The sequence below is a fragment of the Microtus pennsylvanicus genome, chromosome 5 (assembly GCF_037038515.1).
Source record: "Microtus pennsylvanicus isolate mMicPen1 chromosome 5, mMicPen1.hap1, whole genome shotgun sequence".
NCBI lineage: Eukaryota > Metazoa > Chordata > Mammalia > Rodentia > Cricetidae > Microtus > Microtus pennsylvanicus.
This window is the reverse complement of record NC_134583.1, coordinates 105918969-105933646: the sequence shown is the minus strand read 5'-3', so window position 1 is coordinate 105933646 and position 14678 is coordinate 105918969. Positions and strand designations below refer to the sequence as shown.

General features: G+C 48.1%; 1 protein-coding gene across 1 annotated transcript; it reads right to left on the bottom strand.

Annotated features, from left to right (window-relative positions):
• Positions 1-334: 334 nt before the first annotated feature.
• On the bottom strand, positions 335-12834 carry Dmrt3 (doublesex and mab-3 related transcription factor 3). Its single transcript, XM_075975054.1, has 2 exons — positions 12366-12834; positions 335-1471 (listed from the first exon to the last, which is right to left on the bottom strand). Exons 1-2 carry the CDS (start codon positions 12832-12834, stop codon positions 510-512), a joined length of 1431 nt encoding a protein of 476 aa, XP_075831169.1. The 3' UTR covers positions 335-509.
• Between the last annotated feature and the right edge of the window lie 1844 nt (positions 12835-14678).

Sequence of the window (14678 nt, the reverse complement as noted above, 5' to 3'; positions counted from 1 at the left end):
AATAATTCTTAATGGAGTTTGTCTCTGAAAACTGTCCAAGCTTAAATAAGCGTCTGCGTAGTCCGCTCTGTTCTGAGGTACAGTCTCTCTTAGGAATGGGAGTGATATGTCCCTGTTCATAGTCGGGCGGCAACCGAACCACTCCCTGAGGTTTCCGGTATCCTGAGGACTCCTTTTTTACAAAATGGCATTCAAGTACACTATTTAGGTCGAATAGGAGTAAAGCTGACCCTCCAGCTCAATCTCCCTCAGGCCCAGCCTCCCCAGGCAGTCCTTGGCTTTAGACTCATTTATAACACTCGGCGCTAAATCCACAGAGCAAACCTATTTGGCATTTTCCAGTGAAGTGCAGGAAATTACATAAGTTATGTTTTTATTGCTAATGTATAGACTATCAAGCACGGTCACTTCGTTGAACAGGAGGAAAGAGTATACACTATCAGTGGACTCTCCTGGGGGGAGGGGCAGAGTTCCAGCACACTCAAAATGTCACCTGGTCACCACCCCCTTTAGGACGATGTGTTGAGTATTCTGGAGTCCGAGGAATCGGACCTCTCGTCATAGTCATCCTCTGTGTAGATGGGCTGCTTTGTCACGATTGGACACCCATCGTCGGGGATGGAGATCCGAGGGTCCTCCGTGGTGCGGGAGGAGAGCACGGGCGAGCTCCGGAAGACGCTGGTGGAGTTACTAGGGAAGGGGCTGACATACTGGGACCTCAGTTGGTACTGCTGCTGCAGCGTCATGGTGTTCCACAGGGTGACATCGTTGGGCAAAAAGGGGCTCGATTGGTTTCTGGCCAAAGTATTCCTCAGCATCAGTGGGTACCGGGGTGGCTGGGGAAAAGGATGCTGCAGGGGCACGGCCAAGGGGTTGGGGACCACGTTGCTGGAGTCCGCCGAAAAGCGCAAGGTGTCGGGGACTCGGAAGGCGGAGCCCACCGACCACTTGGAGGAAGAGATGGGGTAGGAGCCTAGCGTGTGTTCAAAGATGTGGCCGCTGGAGGGCAGCACGAGGCTCTCTTCGGCCGTCCGCTCCGCCCCGGCAGCCGAGGAACGACTGGACAGCAGGACCTCCACCGCACTGACCAGGTCGCCCCCGCAGCCTTTCAGGATGAGCTCCAGCACAGTAGGCTTCTGGTTGGGGAAGATTTTCTTCAACACTTCCAGGGGTGGCCGGTTGGCTTTCAAGCTGAAGGGCAGAGAGACGGTCCCCGATGGGCCCTCGATCAGAAGGTGGCTCTGCTCCGCGTGGTACTTGGGGCTGTCAGGGCAGCTCTCTGGGTTGCCCCCGTTTTTCTGCACGGCATATCCCCCTTCATCCACGGACACAATCTCGGGGCTTTCTGGAGTGAAGCAGTTCTTGCCTTTGACCACATCTGGGGAGCTCCTCTGGTCGGTGTCTTTGTCACTGAAGGTCTCCGCAGCGTTGTCTGCTGAACTGCTGTCCCCAAGTCGCTCTTCAGTCAGATCTGGAAGACAAGAGAACAGCTGGGTTAATCCCTTCCTGCTGTGCTAGGCATCGAAAGTTACTCAGACTTCTGGGATGAGGAAGTTTGGCTCGATGGGTCATAACAGGCTTCCAGTCTTTAAAGAAGGCAAAAACCATTGGCAGATGGGGGTGGGCAAGTGGGGTCGGCAAAAGAGGATGGCTCAGGGTTTTCTTGGAATGTGGTAGGAGAGGAGGCTTGTCTTAAATACAGAAGGGCCACATAAGCCAGTAACCTCCAAAAGCTTGGAGTATACAGCATTAGCTACCCAATTAGAGGCTCAGAACCAGGCCAGAGCACATGAGAAGGCCACTGAAGGGGCTCTGGCCATCACCACCCAAAAGGGCACTTAATAATCACACCTGCTCCCCATGGGGCTGGTTTTATGTTATAATATATATTTATATATAATATAATAATATAATATAATGTAAATAGGACTGGGTAGTATATTATTATATTATTATAATATAATATAAATTCTGACAGGATTTTCCCCCCTTTTAACCAGGTTACCATGTACAATAACTAGCTGGTACAGTTTCTAAGCAAGCGATAAATACGACCCTTACGATCACTTGTAAAAAGTCACGGAAGAGCCAGGCAAACGCATCTGCCTGGGCCTTGTACTAAAGGTCAAACAAAGTCCGAATTCTGGATCACAGACAGGTGCAAGAGAAGAGAAAGAAATGGCTGGAAGGTTTGAGAGCTGCAGAGAGATCCCTGTCCACCCACCATGTGTGGCAAGAGGTGGATGGCCGCCTTTGTGTGAACCGGTGTGTCAGTGAAGTCTGTGGAAAGAACCTACGTCCAACATTCCAAAGTCTACTTGAAGGGGGCACGATGACAAAGAACAGCCTTCATAGAGCCGAGACTAGCTATGAAACAGACCAGCTGTCAATTTTGACGTTTTAACCGAAGAAGACAGAATCCAGGAAAGTGGCTTTGCCACACTAAAGAAGCAAAAGGGAGAGGCGAGAGTACTTTGGGTTTCATAGTAAATTCTAACAGAACTGTAAATAAAGGAACATAGTTTTTTTTTTTTATTAGCGAACTACAAATAGATTTTTATCCTTAAAAAAAATAATGTGCTAGTTGTGGCTGCTCAATCCAGAGTAACTGGTCTGAAAAACAAAGAGCAGAAAACCACTCCCAGGGAGGCAGTAGTCAGGTTGTAAGCTGTGTGGATCTGTGTTTTCTCTTCAGGCCTGAATAGCCTCATTGTAGGCCTCTCTGTGGACAAACCTGATTGTGTGCAGATAGCCAGAGGTGAAATTTCATCAAAGAAGCTTCTAGAAGGCATCCCTCCTACCTGTTGTTGTTTACTTTAAGAGCTTAACACAAAGACCCATTGATAGACATTTTTCTAGCACTACAGGTATCTTAAGTAACATGAAAAGCCAATGAAAACCCATTGCCAAATGTGTGTTTTTAAACATTCTCAAATTATAACAAATCACATAACATCCAACCACATCTAATACAAATTTGTAGTTATCCCAATTCACTTTCACTACACTGCTGGTTTTTTCTCAATTAAAAACTGTTAGGCTTCTATTGTGGGGCTGATTTGTAGTGGACACAAGGAATCCCCCTTTTGCTTTCAACGACGACTCTGGGATTCACCAGAGACCTAGTTTTACAGAGAACTTTAACATCTCTTCTCCTACTGCTTCCTAAGACAACAGGCCCAGCTTCTATCTCCCAGTTGTTGAGCTATTTGAGTTCCATGTCCTTGAAACACAAGACAAAAACCAAACAAAAAGGTCATGGAGATTTATATCCTAACCAGCCTACATCCAGGTATTCCCCTGACTTGTGACCCCACACATAACTCAGATATCACTCTGTCCCTAAACCTGGAGAAGGAGTGGACGGTGACAATGTGTTCACTCTGAAATGGGCACCCAGTTAGATTTTGACCCCTGGTCAATGGCACTTCAAAAAATAAGTTCAATGCTTTCCCGCAGGCAATACAGACATGATGTTTAAAGTGCCATACATCTCTAGGCATCTAAATTGAGTTTTTATTATCTATTATTAGCACTAAGTATTTATTGACCTGCAATAGGCCAAAACAAGGACACAGAATAAAAAACATGGAAAATAGCAAGAAGCCTAAGTTCAGAGAACTTACTAACTTGGGGAAAGGAGATACACGTGCTGGACAGAGAGCAAACAGGGCCAGGCATAGTGTGGGAAGCATCAAATACAGGACTCCAACGCCTAAGGTTGGAGCAACCCACATGTTCACCAGTAGATGGAGGGATAAATAAAATGGAATATTATCCTGCCTCATAAAGGAATGAAATTTTGATATCTGCTACATGGACCTTAACTGTAGCTTAAATAAATAAGCTGGCCACAAAAGAGATGGCGTGATTCCACTTCTACGAGATCCTTAGGATGGATGAAGAGACAGTAGAGGTAGCTCCAGAGGAATGGAGACGGGGTTACTGTGTAATGAATATGGAGTTTCAGTAGAGGCTAGGAAAGGCTCTGTATGGACAGTGGGGACTGTTTTAAAGCATCATAAACGCCTTTAATGCACCAAGTTGTGACACCCCAAAACGGTAAATGATAAAATTTGTTACATCTACTTTACCATCAAACAGGAAAAGCATGACAGAATATCACAGCAATCTGTTGATGGTGAAACTCGTCTCTGCTCTCTGTTTGTTTTGTTTTTGCAGAGAAATGGGAGTGAAGAGCACACACTTTGGGGAGCAATTTACCCACCTGGAGAGCCCACAACATTGTGGTCGCTAACAGAAATGTGGAAAGCTTCATGTTTTAAAAGGTGAAATTTCACCTGCCCTGAATTAATCCAAACACTGAAGTGTCTGAGGAAAAACCGTTTCATCAGCTCGGCCCCCTCTTCCCCAGCTCATGTCAGCCTCCAGGTAACCGCAGGACCAGAAGGTTAGTGAGGGAGAATTAGGATCAATGCTCTGACTACTCAAAAATACCTACATCATAAAAAAAAATCTATGTTTCTCAAGGTGGCAGTGGATACAGTGTCCCAATCAACTAGGGACTGAAGGGCAGGATTCTAACATGAACAGGACACAATCCTACCTTCATGTTGTTCTCCAAGTTCTGCAGAACACACCTCATGCAATCTTACATGGCTGCCAGCTTTTTCAGTCACTGGGAGGCTCCAAATGACACGGGGTGACAAAGCCATCCTCCCCTTTTTGTGTTGTCCTTTGCCCCTGCCACCTAGACATGCCAGTGGGCTGTACACTGTGGGGCATTGCTTGAGGCGCAGAGGAGGCCTGTGCTGAGGCATCCACACTCTTGGGAGATTTCTGGGCTCATCAGCCTCCCAATCTCAGTGTGCAAACTACGGCTAACTGGGGAAAACTGGTAGGAAGCCCTAGGAATCAATGCATGAATTAAGGGCTTTCTAATCAACTGAGCTCAGCACTGTGAGAGAGAGAAGCAGGATCATACACCAGGGGGAACACGAAGTCTCGAGAGGTAAGTATAAGCCGGATGTCCACCAGCACCCAAGGGCGCTGGGTTTCAAACCAGAGCTAAGGCCAAGGCGGGTGGATCTCTGAATTCAAGACCAGTCAGGTCTATGGAGCGACCAGGACAGCCAGGGCTACACAGAGAAATCCTGTCTCGAAAAAACAAAACAACAACAAAACCCAATCAAACCAAAAACAAAGAAACAAAAACAGACCGTGCTAAGAATGACGGACCTCAAGACCCCAAGACAAACTCCTCACCCAAAATTAATTTTGGAAAAGCAGGCTAGACAGTCCCTGTAATTTAGGGACACTGTGACGTCTACTATTGCACCTGAACTAAAGGCACTGCAAATCTCCTCTAAACACAGACCCTCACAAATAATTACAGAGGGTGAAATTTAAGCTCAGCGATAAAGAATAATTTAATAATAGGTGTTTCTTTACAGCCCCAGGTTTTTCCCTAAATGAACTGTAGAAATCATTCCAGTTTGTCTAAAGCACAAAGGCCTTTCTAGATACTGAAACATGGAGCTTCAGCCGAGAAAATGAAGCACGAAATATTCCCACACCGCTCTGCCTTCCGCTGTGCGGAAGCTGAGACTCTAATCAGAACACAAGGAGAGGAGGCATATTTCAGCTGACAGTTTTAACTCTGTATACCATACAAGAAGGCAAAAGAGTAGATGAAATCATAACATGATTTTCCTGTCCTGACAGGTCAGTCCCTAGAAGGGAGGGCATGCTTTTTAAATAACGTCTAAAAAAATGAATATTACCAAATATCCAGACTTTCATTTCATAGCCCATGAAGCAGAAATACATTCCACTCAGAAACAAACTCTTCATCCGGTTTATAAGAGCTTCAGTTTAGGAGAACACATTTTCTTTGGAAAACAATGACTCCACATATGTCGTATGATGACACACGTGCTGTATGGTTACATGTGTGCCATATGACAATGTGCTGTGTGATGACGTGTGTGCCGCGTGACGATACATGTGCCATATGGTGACACATATGTCGTATGATGACACACGTACTGTACAGTTACATGTGTGCCATATGACGCGTGTGCCATGCGTATGGTGATACGTGTTCCGTGTGACAACATGCATGCCGTATGATGACAACTATGTTTTGTTATGAAATTTAAGGAGAAAAAAAATGAACACATGCAAGTCTCTTCTGGTCTAAAGCTTACGCTTTGAACAATCTAACGTTCTTTGAATTCCTTCATAAAAAGCCACAATTTTAAAATAAAATGTATTCAGATAGCTAAAAAAAAAAAAGCCGGCCATATGTGTGAAACAAACATTATGCTCAAACACATAAACACGGAAAATTGTTCTGACTTTGCTGTCACTGGTTTTATACATTCTAGCCAATCAGTGCACGAGGCCTCAATCCACCTACCACCTAGAAGAAGACAAACGCAATGGCAGAATTCTCCTAACTCAGAAGTCACAGGGCTCGCCCTCCCCGCAAGGGTACCACGCATGTAAAATGTAGATTGTCGGATCTCATCTGCTCCTGTGATTTTGGGGACATAGACCTCTAGGTAGGTCCACGTGGGTCACTTCCAAAGGACGCCAGTCTACATTGCAATAGCAGGAGGAGCCATGCAGGGGCTTCCTGGACCAAACATTTAACCAAGCAGCATTTCATGCTTCCTGTTAATCCACACTAGGAGTGAAGAATCATTAAAAACTGGATAAGCAGAAATTTGAACTAAGTGGGAATAATAATCTTGCTCTAAAAATTTTGCGTGTGTGCCTGCCTGTACATGAAAACACTCATGCTTTGCCTTGTAAAAAAAAAAGTCAACACTGGTTTAACACTGTATAAGAAAGGGTTACCTAGCCTGGCCTGGTAGTACACCCTTGCAATCCTAGCACTCAAGGGCCTAAGACATGAGTACCCTAAGTCTGAGATCCTGGAACATGAAGATTTGGGGAGGACATGTTGCTTTGTAAGGGCTGGTGGGCTGGAGGAAGTATAGTTTGCAGTTGTAGACTCGATGTGCCTTACAAACTTCCAGACTGATCGCTTTCTTAGAAGGCAGAAGCTTTCAGAGAGCAGAGGAGAAATCTATAAACCTACCTGCCCAGCTGCTATTTACAAAGTACAACTGACTACTTGTTTATCCACCGACTTAACAAATCCCCACAAATCCCTTAGACCCCTAGCTAGGTACTGGGCTGGGGAAGATTATACACAGGTGACCACAGCATTGCCTTGGCCACTGGGGCTTCCAGGTAACTAATCTTTTGCAAAACCCCAAAGCATCTGCTGAGTTGGTGGGATTTTATAATACAACACAGCAAGTCGTGCAGAGGCCAGGAGCAGGCCAGGCTGTGGCATCTTCACATAGGAGGAAATATTATATTCACACATGAAGACCCTGAGTGAAAGACAGCAACAATTGCTGGGAAACAGAAGAACACTGATGTCAGCTTGAAATTCAAGCCTGACTAGGAACTGAAAGCAAGAGTTAATGTTCTCAATTGTTCATACTGCACCATTATTTGGAGGGCAACTGCACTTTTTAAAATTGGCTTAACCAAAAAACAAAATAGAAACTGTTACCTACCTCTCTACTTTAATCCACCTTCTCAGAAAAGTAGAGTGTGTTGTTTGGGCCAGAAGACAGCGGAGGGACTGTGGGGCAGAACATGGGTATGATAAAGGGGTTGTCCTGTGACAGCCACGGGCCTACCATATCATCAAAGCCACACAGAGAGACCCCAAGGATCTGGGTGGCTAAGGGCTAGAAGGGGTTGCAACAGGTTAAAAGGTGAAAGGAAGGAAGGAAGGAGGCAGGCAAGCAGGCACATGGTCCTCACTGGGCACTCTTCCTCCCTGTCAGGAAGAAATGCAGCAGATCCACCAGCAAAGGTTCCAAGTCCTGCAGGGCCTTTGATTTATGAAGATTTACCCCCCCTTCCCTCTGTAAGGCTGTTAACAGAAAGTGCTGACTCGCTGCAGAAAAGAATTTCTCATCAATGCTCTTTGATTGTATTTTGCAAACAAAATGCCTGTTGCTTGGTAACATTTCACTTGAGCCTGACCTTCTCCAAAAGTTATTGCTATCAGATTCGATTTACACTGTCCTCCTGTGATTACTGTAATCTTTTAAACCCTGGCGTTCATCCATCAGGGAAAGGAAAAGTTGGGTATAAGTGAAGAGTACTGCCATCCTCCAGATTTACAATGTCAGGAGCAGGCTGGGGGGCCCTGACCTGACTGGCATAAACTCTGGTTCCTATAGGAGTGTTCTCATTTTTCCTTCAACTGTGCCCTAGGCTCCAGCAGACAAGACACTAACATTTCAAAGCCCCTAGAGGTAGGCCAAACCAGGAAGAAGCAGGGAGGGAGGGAGCTGAGGCCCAGGAGACTGAGAAGGAAAGGTTCCCCTAAGCTTGAGTCCTCAGGTGAGGAAGGAGCTGTGGAGGGAATAAGCAGACAACCTGCAGTGCTGCCACAGGGAAGCCACAGGCCCAGATGGCCATTATAAGCCTCTCCTGAGATCCCTGCCACCTCATTCAGGGACAGGGCCACCAGAGAGGCCAGCCTCCTGTCATTGGTCAGTCTTTGCCCCCACCTCACTACAACTAGCCCATCCAAGCAAGGTGAGGATTAAATTCTTTACCCCAAAGCGAGCTCTAAAGAAAAGGTTCAAGTGCCAGTAATGGTGTCCCCTTATTTCTTTTTATCTAGCTTTTCTTAAGGCCCTTGCTTTAAATCAAGCCCTCTTAAAACCAGATAAGCTTTGAGACCCATAGGTATATGTCCCAGGTGACTTTTAATTAACTTCTTCCTTGCTCTGGGTGCACAGTCAGACAAGATTTCTTTATCTGGTTTTCATGAGTTTGTCATTAACACACATGGTCAACTATTTCTCTGGTGGAATTAAAAAAAAAAACCTAAGGGAGCAGACTCAGCAGTCCAAATCACACTGGAGCTGGAAGCCCAGAGCAATCATGAAGGTGCTGTGCCATAGGAGGCAAAATTAAAGTCAATTTCCCCAAATCGACTCCCTCTAGCTGCCATGTTTGCTTTTTCTTCATAATAAAGGACACCTCATTTCCCTATTCAACCCTCCTCCTTCAACCCCCAACCAAAAATTTCCTGTAAGAGCATTTAAAATAACTGATTATATAATATGTATGTAATATCATCATATAATATAGTGTGTGTGTGTGTGTGTGTGTGTGTGTGTGAGAGAGAGAGAGAGAGAGAGAGAGAGAGAGAGAGAGAGAGAGAGAGAGAGAGGTACACCAAGGAGGATTCTCCATCCACAGATCTTTCCTGTGGTCACCCAGGATCCTCCTCTAGAAGAAAAGTCCGTGATGAGGAAGCCAGCTACAAGGGACCTGTGATTGCAGAGTCTCACCTTGGCCATGACCCTTAAATTCCCTCATCTCCAGAGCCCAGAGCCCAGGGTCTGGAAAAGCTGGCTTGACGGATGAGTCTGCTGAATCAGAAGCCCAGACAGCTGTGAGAGGCTACGCTTCCTGCTACGTTGTCAGGGGGCAAGGGACAGAGGTGACAGAAAGGGAGCGGAGAAGGTGAATTCCATATAGTATTTATAGATAAGGCTAAGTTAGAAACTAGGGTACAATCAAAATCTAACTAATTACAGGTCGGTCAGAGAAGGTAACCTAGGCAGAAAAAAAGACTGCAATTTAAAAAAATATTTCAACCCGTAGCCAGAGCAGTCAGAAGAATCTTACACTCACATTGAAAGTGGCGCTCAAACTCAGAGGACTGAAGGAAAGATTACTGAAAGATTTCGTCCAGTTAGAAAACCCAGTTTTGGTATTCACAAGTCTCTCCCTGAACTGTGTGGGGATTCTCCCATGATGCCTAGCCAACGACCTTCTTAAGGCCTGTGCTTTTCTCACAGATTCAGAGAAGGGACGGACTCCTTGAGACTCTGCACCTGCGCTTGTTTTCAAGAACAACCCATTTCATAGCTACATAAGGGAGGCCCTCTGCCCGGCAAAAACTAGTCCAAGCAGGTTATCAAAATCCAGTTAAGGAAGGAGCAGACCTGAGCGATTTGCTAGCTGACTGCTAGAGACTAGAACTGAGCACTGACGGTAGCCCTTCCATCCCAGGGCCGCACTTCCTCTCTGCGCGGAATGGACTAACTTATCCGGGAAGATCTAATATGCTTCTAAAGATGCATGGCACAACACACACAAATCCATCGCAAAGAAGTACAGGAGCACAGCAACAGGCAGTCTCAGCCAGGAGTTTTAATTTGACTACCCCATTTCAAGGTTGTTTTAATTAATTTTAATGTTGACGCCCAACAGAGTTGCCTTTTTATGCGTTGCGTAGAACCAACCCATTTGTTTGTGTTCCTAGTGAAAAAATTATAGCCAGTTTTGTTTGATAAACCTCCCCCAAGCCAACTGATGATTTTTTTTTCCTTAAAGGAATTCAATTGATTAAAGAAAACAAAAGTTGGTGAATGTTCAAATCCGCTGTGACCAGCTGGGAACTGAACCCTTGGTCCCTTACAGCTTAGTCTCTGGAAATTATCTTTCTTCTTTTTTCCCCCCTCTCAATTACTTGTTCTCAGTTTGGAGGCTCAGGCTACCCCTGAGGATTCTGCGGAAGCAGAGTGAGAGAAAACAGGACCGAGCCTGGTTCGTCCAGTTGAAATTCTTCGTCCTTTTCCGTTCTCCTAAAGCTTGGGCCCTGCTGTTGCTTCAGCTTGGCCTCCTAGTTGCTCACACCCAAGTCTTTCTCAGCTTGTTTTAGGTTTTGTGACACTACATAAATTTTAGAGAATAATCTGAGGAGGACCACATGATGCTGAAGGAATTCCCTCTTGAACAAAGACCACAGAACTCAAGGTTCCGGCACTACAAGAGGAGCTCATAATGGGCATTGCAAAAAAAAAAAAAAAACCTCGAATTTTAACTTAAGACTTCTGCTCTACTCTTGAGGATCCTGCCCTAGAGCCAGGGAAACTGGGATGGAAAATTAAAAGATAGTAGCATCATGGAGTCACCCCTAGAACTGAGACCAAACTCTCCTAAATAGTCTCACCTGAAGGACAGGAGAAAATCAGGAAACCCTCTTCCCTCTAGCTTCTCCAGGGCAAATCCACAACCATGGGGAGACCAGGGGGGCAGTGCTTCAAAGAAATACTTACATGTCCCTTGTAGTTAACTATCCACAAAAAACCGCTGTCGCCAAACTGCTTTCTGAACTTCAGGCCTGAAGAGCTAACTGAGTCAGAAGGCCAGACTGGCCTTCCCAGCTACCTCCCGCACAAGAGTGAGTGTTTATCTTCAGCAGTTCAGCACAGCGTTCTGGGGCCTTTCACTCTTAATTCCAGGGCACTCCGTTCAGAAGAGATGGGCTTGTTGTTTCCTTTGTACCTTTCCTCAGTGAGGAGAAACCCCGGAACTCACGTCCACTAAATTCTGATTATGAGAGGGGCCAGGAGTTCCCTCCGAGGAAAGTGAAGAAGAGGCTTAAACCGGGGGCAGCCAGACTCAAGAAGGAGCCAGAATGACAGAATTAGGTGGAAATCGGTATCTGCCCACTTTCAGAGCTCAGAATCACCCCCCCCCTCCTCATTACCTCATTCCACCTCAAATAAAAGTATTTCAGAAAGGAAGGAGAACAGAAGGAAGCAAGGGGGCCCAGAAAGCCCTCCCTTGTTCCACAGCGGGCCCGAGCCCGCCCAAGCCTGGAAAAGTACTTGTTAGGTTTTCCCCACTGTGTGACACGTTTTGTTTTTAATTTCTTCAAGCGGAAATTAAAGGACCAAAGAGGTAGTTTGACAAAAAGAGTTAACTTTGAAGACTTCAGGGACCTTTTATCTATAGTTCTTAAAAGGCAACTCTTTTTTTTTTCTACCGAATTCTAAGTCTTGAGTCCTCTTAGCCCAGTTTAAAAACGTATGAGTTCCTTTAATTTAAAGACAGCGCCTTTTGGCTCCCGTGTCCCGGCCAAGGCAAGATTCACCTAGAAATAGCAAAGCACTGGGGCCTGACTACTCACCCCCAAATGAGAGTCCCCCTCCCCGAGGAAAACCCGCCTCATCACGGTGTATTTAAAGGCGTACCTCCCCAGACACCGGTTTACAAATTGTTTGCAAAACTGACGTTAAGTTCTCCCTTCAACCCAAAGAAGGCACCAGGAGACCAGGCTGTTTGGCCGGCCTCTCTGCTGGGCTCCTGGCTTCCACGGGCATCGGGTTCAGACTCTCCAGACTCACTTTTCCCGGGGAGTAAGAACGGGTGTCAGCTGGAGAGGTAGGCCCAACCCGGTCAACGTCCCGCACACTTGCCATGGGCCTTCCACACGGATCCCCGAGGGCACTCGAAGTTTCCTTGCTCAAGGCTGACTCCCGCCCAGCCGACGCTCTCACCTGGTTTGGCGAGCTGCGCAGGCAGCGTCCCGGGCTGGGGCTCGGCGGCGTTGGTCCAGCGCAGCGCGGCGGCTGCAGCCAGCTCGGCGGCCGGACGAGGTGGCGCTGTTGGCTGGGACGGTTGGGAGGCTGGCGACGATTGCGAGGCGGCGGCAGCCGCGGCGTCCCCGGGCGGCGGTGGCCCTGGCAGAGCCCGCAGCGAGTCCGGGATCAGGCTCTCCAGGCTCTCGTTGGCCTGCTGCCGGCGAAGCGCCACCTGAGCCGCCATGACCCGCTGCCGCTCAATGATCAGGATGCATTTCTCGCAGGTGCAGTCCTTGAAGCGACAGTAGCGCTTGTGGCCCTTGAGCCAGGACAGCACCCCGTGGTTCCGGCAGCGAGCGCACTTAGGGGTGCGCTGCAGGGACGCCCGCGGCGGCTGCGACACCGGGCCGCCCATGTACAGGTAGGGGGAGCCGTAGCCGTTCATGCCCAGGGCTCCCCCCGGCCGGCGGCGGCAGCAGGGCGACAGGAGCTGGACCGTAGAGCGGGGAGGCCTCGGAAGATCGGCGGCGGCCGGAGGTACCTTGGCAGTCTCCCCGGCCCCGGAGGCGCTCGCAGCCTGAGCCGCCTGGCTGGTTGGTGGCCCTCCTGTCCCCACGCTGGCCGAGTCTCTGTCCCCCGGCTCTTGAAGATGCAAGCTCCTCCCGCTGGCCCTCCTACGCCGAGACTCTCCGGCCGCGGCAAAGAGCGGGTGAGAGCACTGATTAAGGTCTGAGCCAGCCCCACTACTGTTCCCTTCCTCCCTGGCAGGACCCAGCACCTCTTCCGCCGCCTCCCCCCGCCCCTCCTCCTTCCCACCGCCACCCCCACCCCTGGGGTCCCAGCCTCCTTGCACTCCCCACACACGCTTTCCTCCTCCCGGGCACCCCTCGGTTTCCGGCACCTCACCTTCTTCGCCACCGGCAACCAGCCCGGCCTCTCTGGTGGGGGCGCTTACAGCCCCCCCCACCTCTCCACTACCCCTTCCCGCGGCGGGAGGGACTGCGCCGCTGCGGTACAACCGGCACGCTGGGCAGATGGGGGCGCGGGCGGGGGGGGGCGGGGAGATCGGAAGGGGGTGGGTGTTTGTGAGCCAGCCGGCAGGCCTCTGCCGTACCCTCTTCGCAGTGCTCCAGGCCTGGTCTGGAAGCACTGAGCCCTAGACCCACACTTGAGAGTGCCCAGCAGGTCGGCCCCGGGCCCACTAGGTTTTAAGTTTCGGAAAAGAGAAGTCAGGAGTGAAAGGGGTGGTGATGATTCGGAAATTTGAGGAACTCTTTTCTTCATTTCATTTTGCAATCTAGTTTTTCTTTCGTTGCTGCGGAAGAAAACGAATTTTATTATTTTTTAAAAAAAATCTGTTAGGTTTCAGGAGGACAACTCGTTTTACTGGATAATTTTATTTTTCTACCTATCTCCTTGTGTCTTTAAAATAAACAACCCTCTGCCCTGAAAGACCTCTGCCTTGGGTGTTTTCTTTAAGCATGGTATAAACTTTTGGAGAGCGGAAGACACGACACGTTAGTGGCCCCCAAGTTACCCAGTATGATCTACTTGTTCCCTATGCGGTCACTGAATCAACAAATGAGCTCCGGAATTGCCCAGTTCAAATCCCACAGGCGCTGTGATTTACTTACGGATAAGGGATGGACCCTACTAATAAAAATCCTTGAGAGTGGGAAGAGGCTCATGTATAAGATGACCGCATAAACCCTTTTTTGTCTTGATGGCATAAACTTTGTCTATTATTCTTTGCTTGTTCGCAGTATTGATTTGTCCAGTTTCAGCTACCACTGCATACGCATAGAGAAAGCTGCCTTCTCCCATTCCACCAAGAAAACCACCAAACAAAAATCAAGATACAATGTAGGCTCAGAACCGGTTAACAGCTCGGTTGGTAGGGGACGATGGAAGTCTTGGAAGTTGGCTGCCCCTGAGTCCTACATGAAGCTCCCCTCTTCGCGGTGTGGATGAAAGTTAAACCTGACCGACTCTGCTGCAGTGCATGACCCCTGAACTGCACAGAGCCCACAGTCGTCTGGAGGTCGCTTTCCAGTGCCCAACCCAGTGCCCGACAGTCGGCCAAGAAGGAGAGAGCACGGCTGGCCGGCTGGGTTTGCTGTGAATTCTAGGGCTGCACCGCTGCCAATCCAAGCAGCAAGCTCTCGGCCTGTAAGAGTGATTTGAAAAGGAAACTTTGGACGGGGAATATAAACATAGTTGCGTACCTTTTTTCCCAAGATGCCATTAGCCACCCGAGTTCCAGACGCGTGGAGGATTTGTTGGTTCTAG

Coding starts and splice junctions, on each gene's coding strand:
- Dmrt3 (XM_075975054.1), bottom strand. CDS start 12,834: ATGAACGGCTACGGCTCCCCCTACCTGTACATGGGCGGCCCGGTGTCG. Junction 1,472..12,365: donor TGCGCAGCTCGCCAAACCAG/GTGAGAGCGTCG, acceptor CTTGTCTTCCAG/ATCTGACTGAAGAGCGACTT.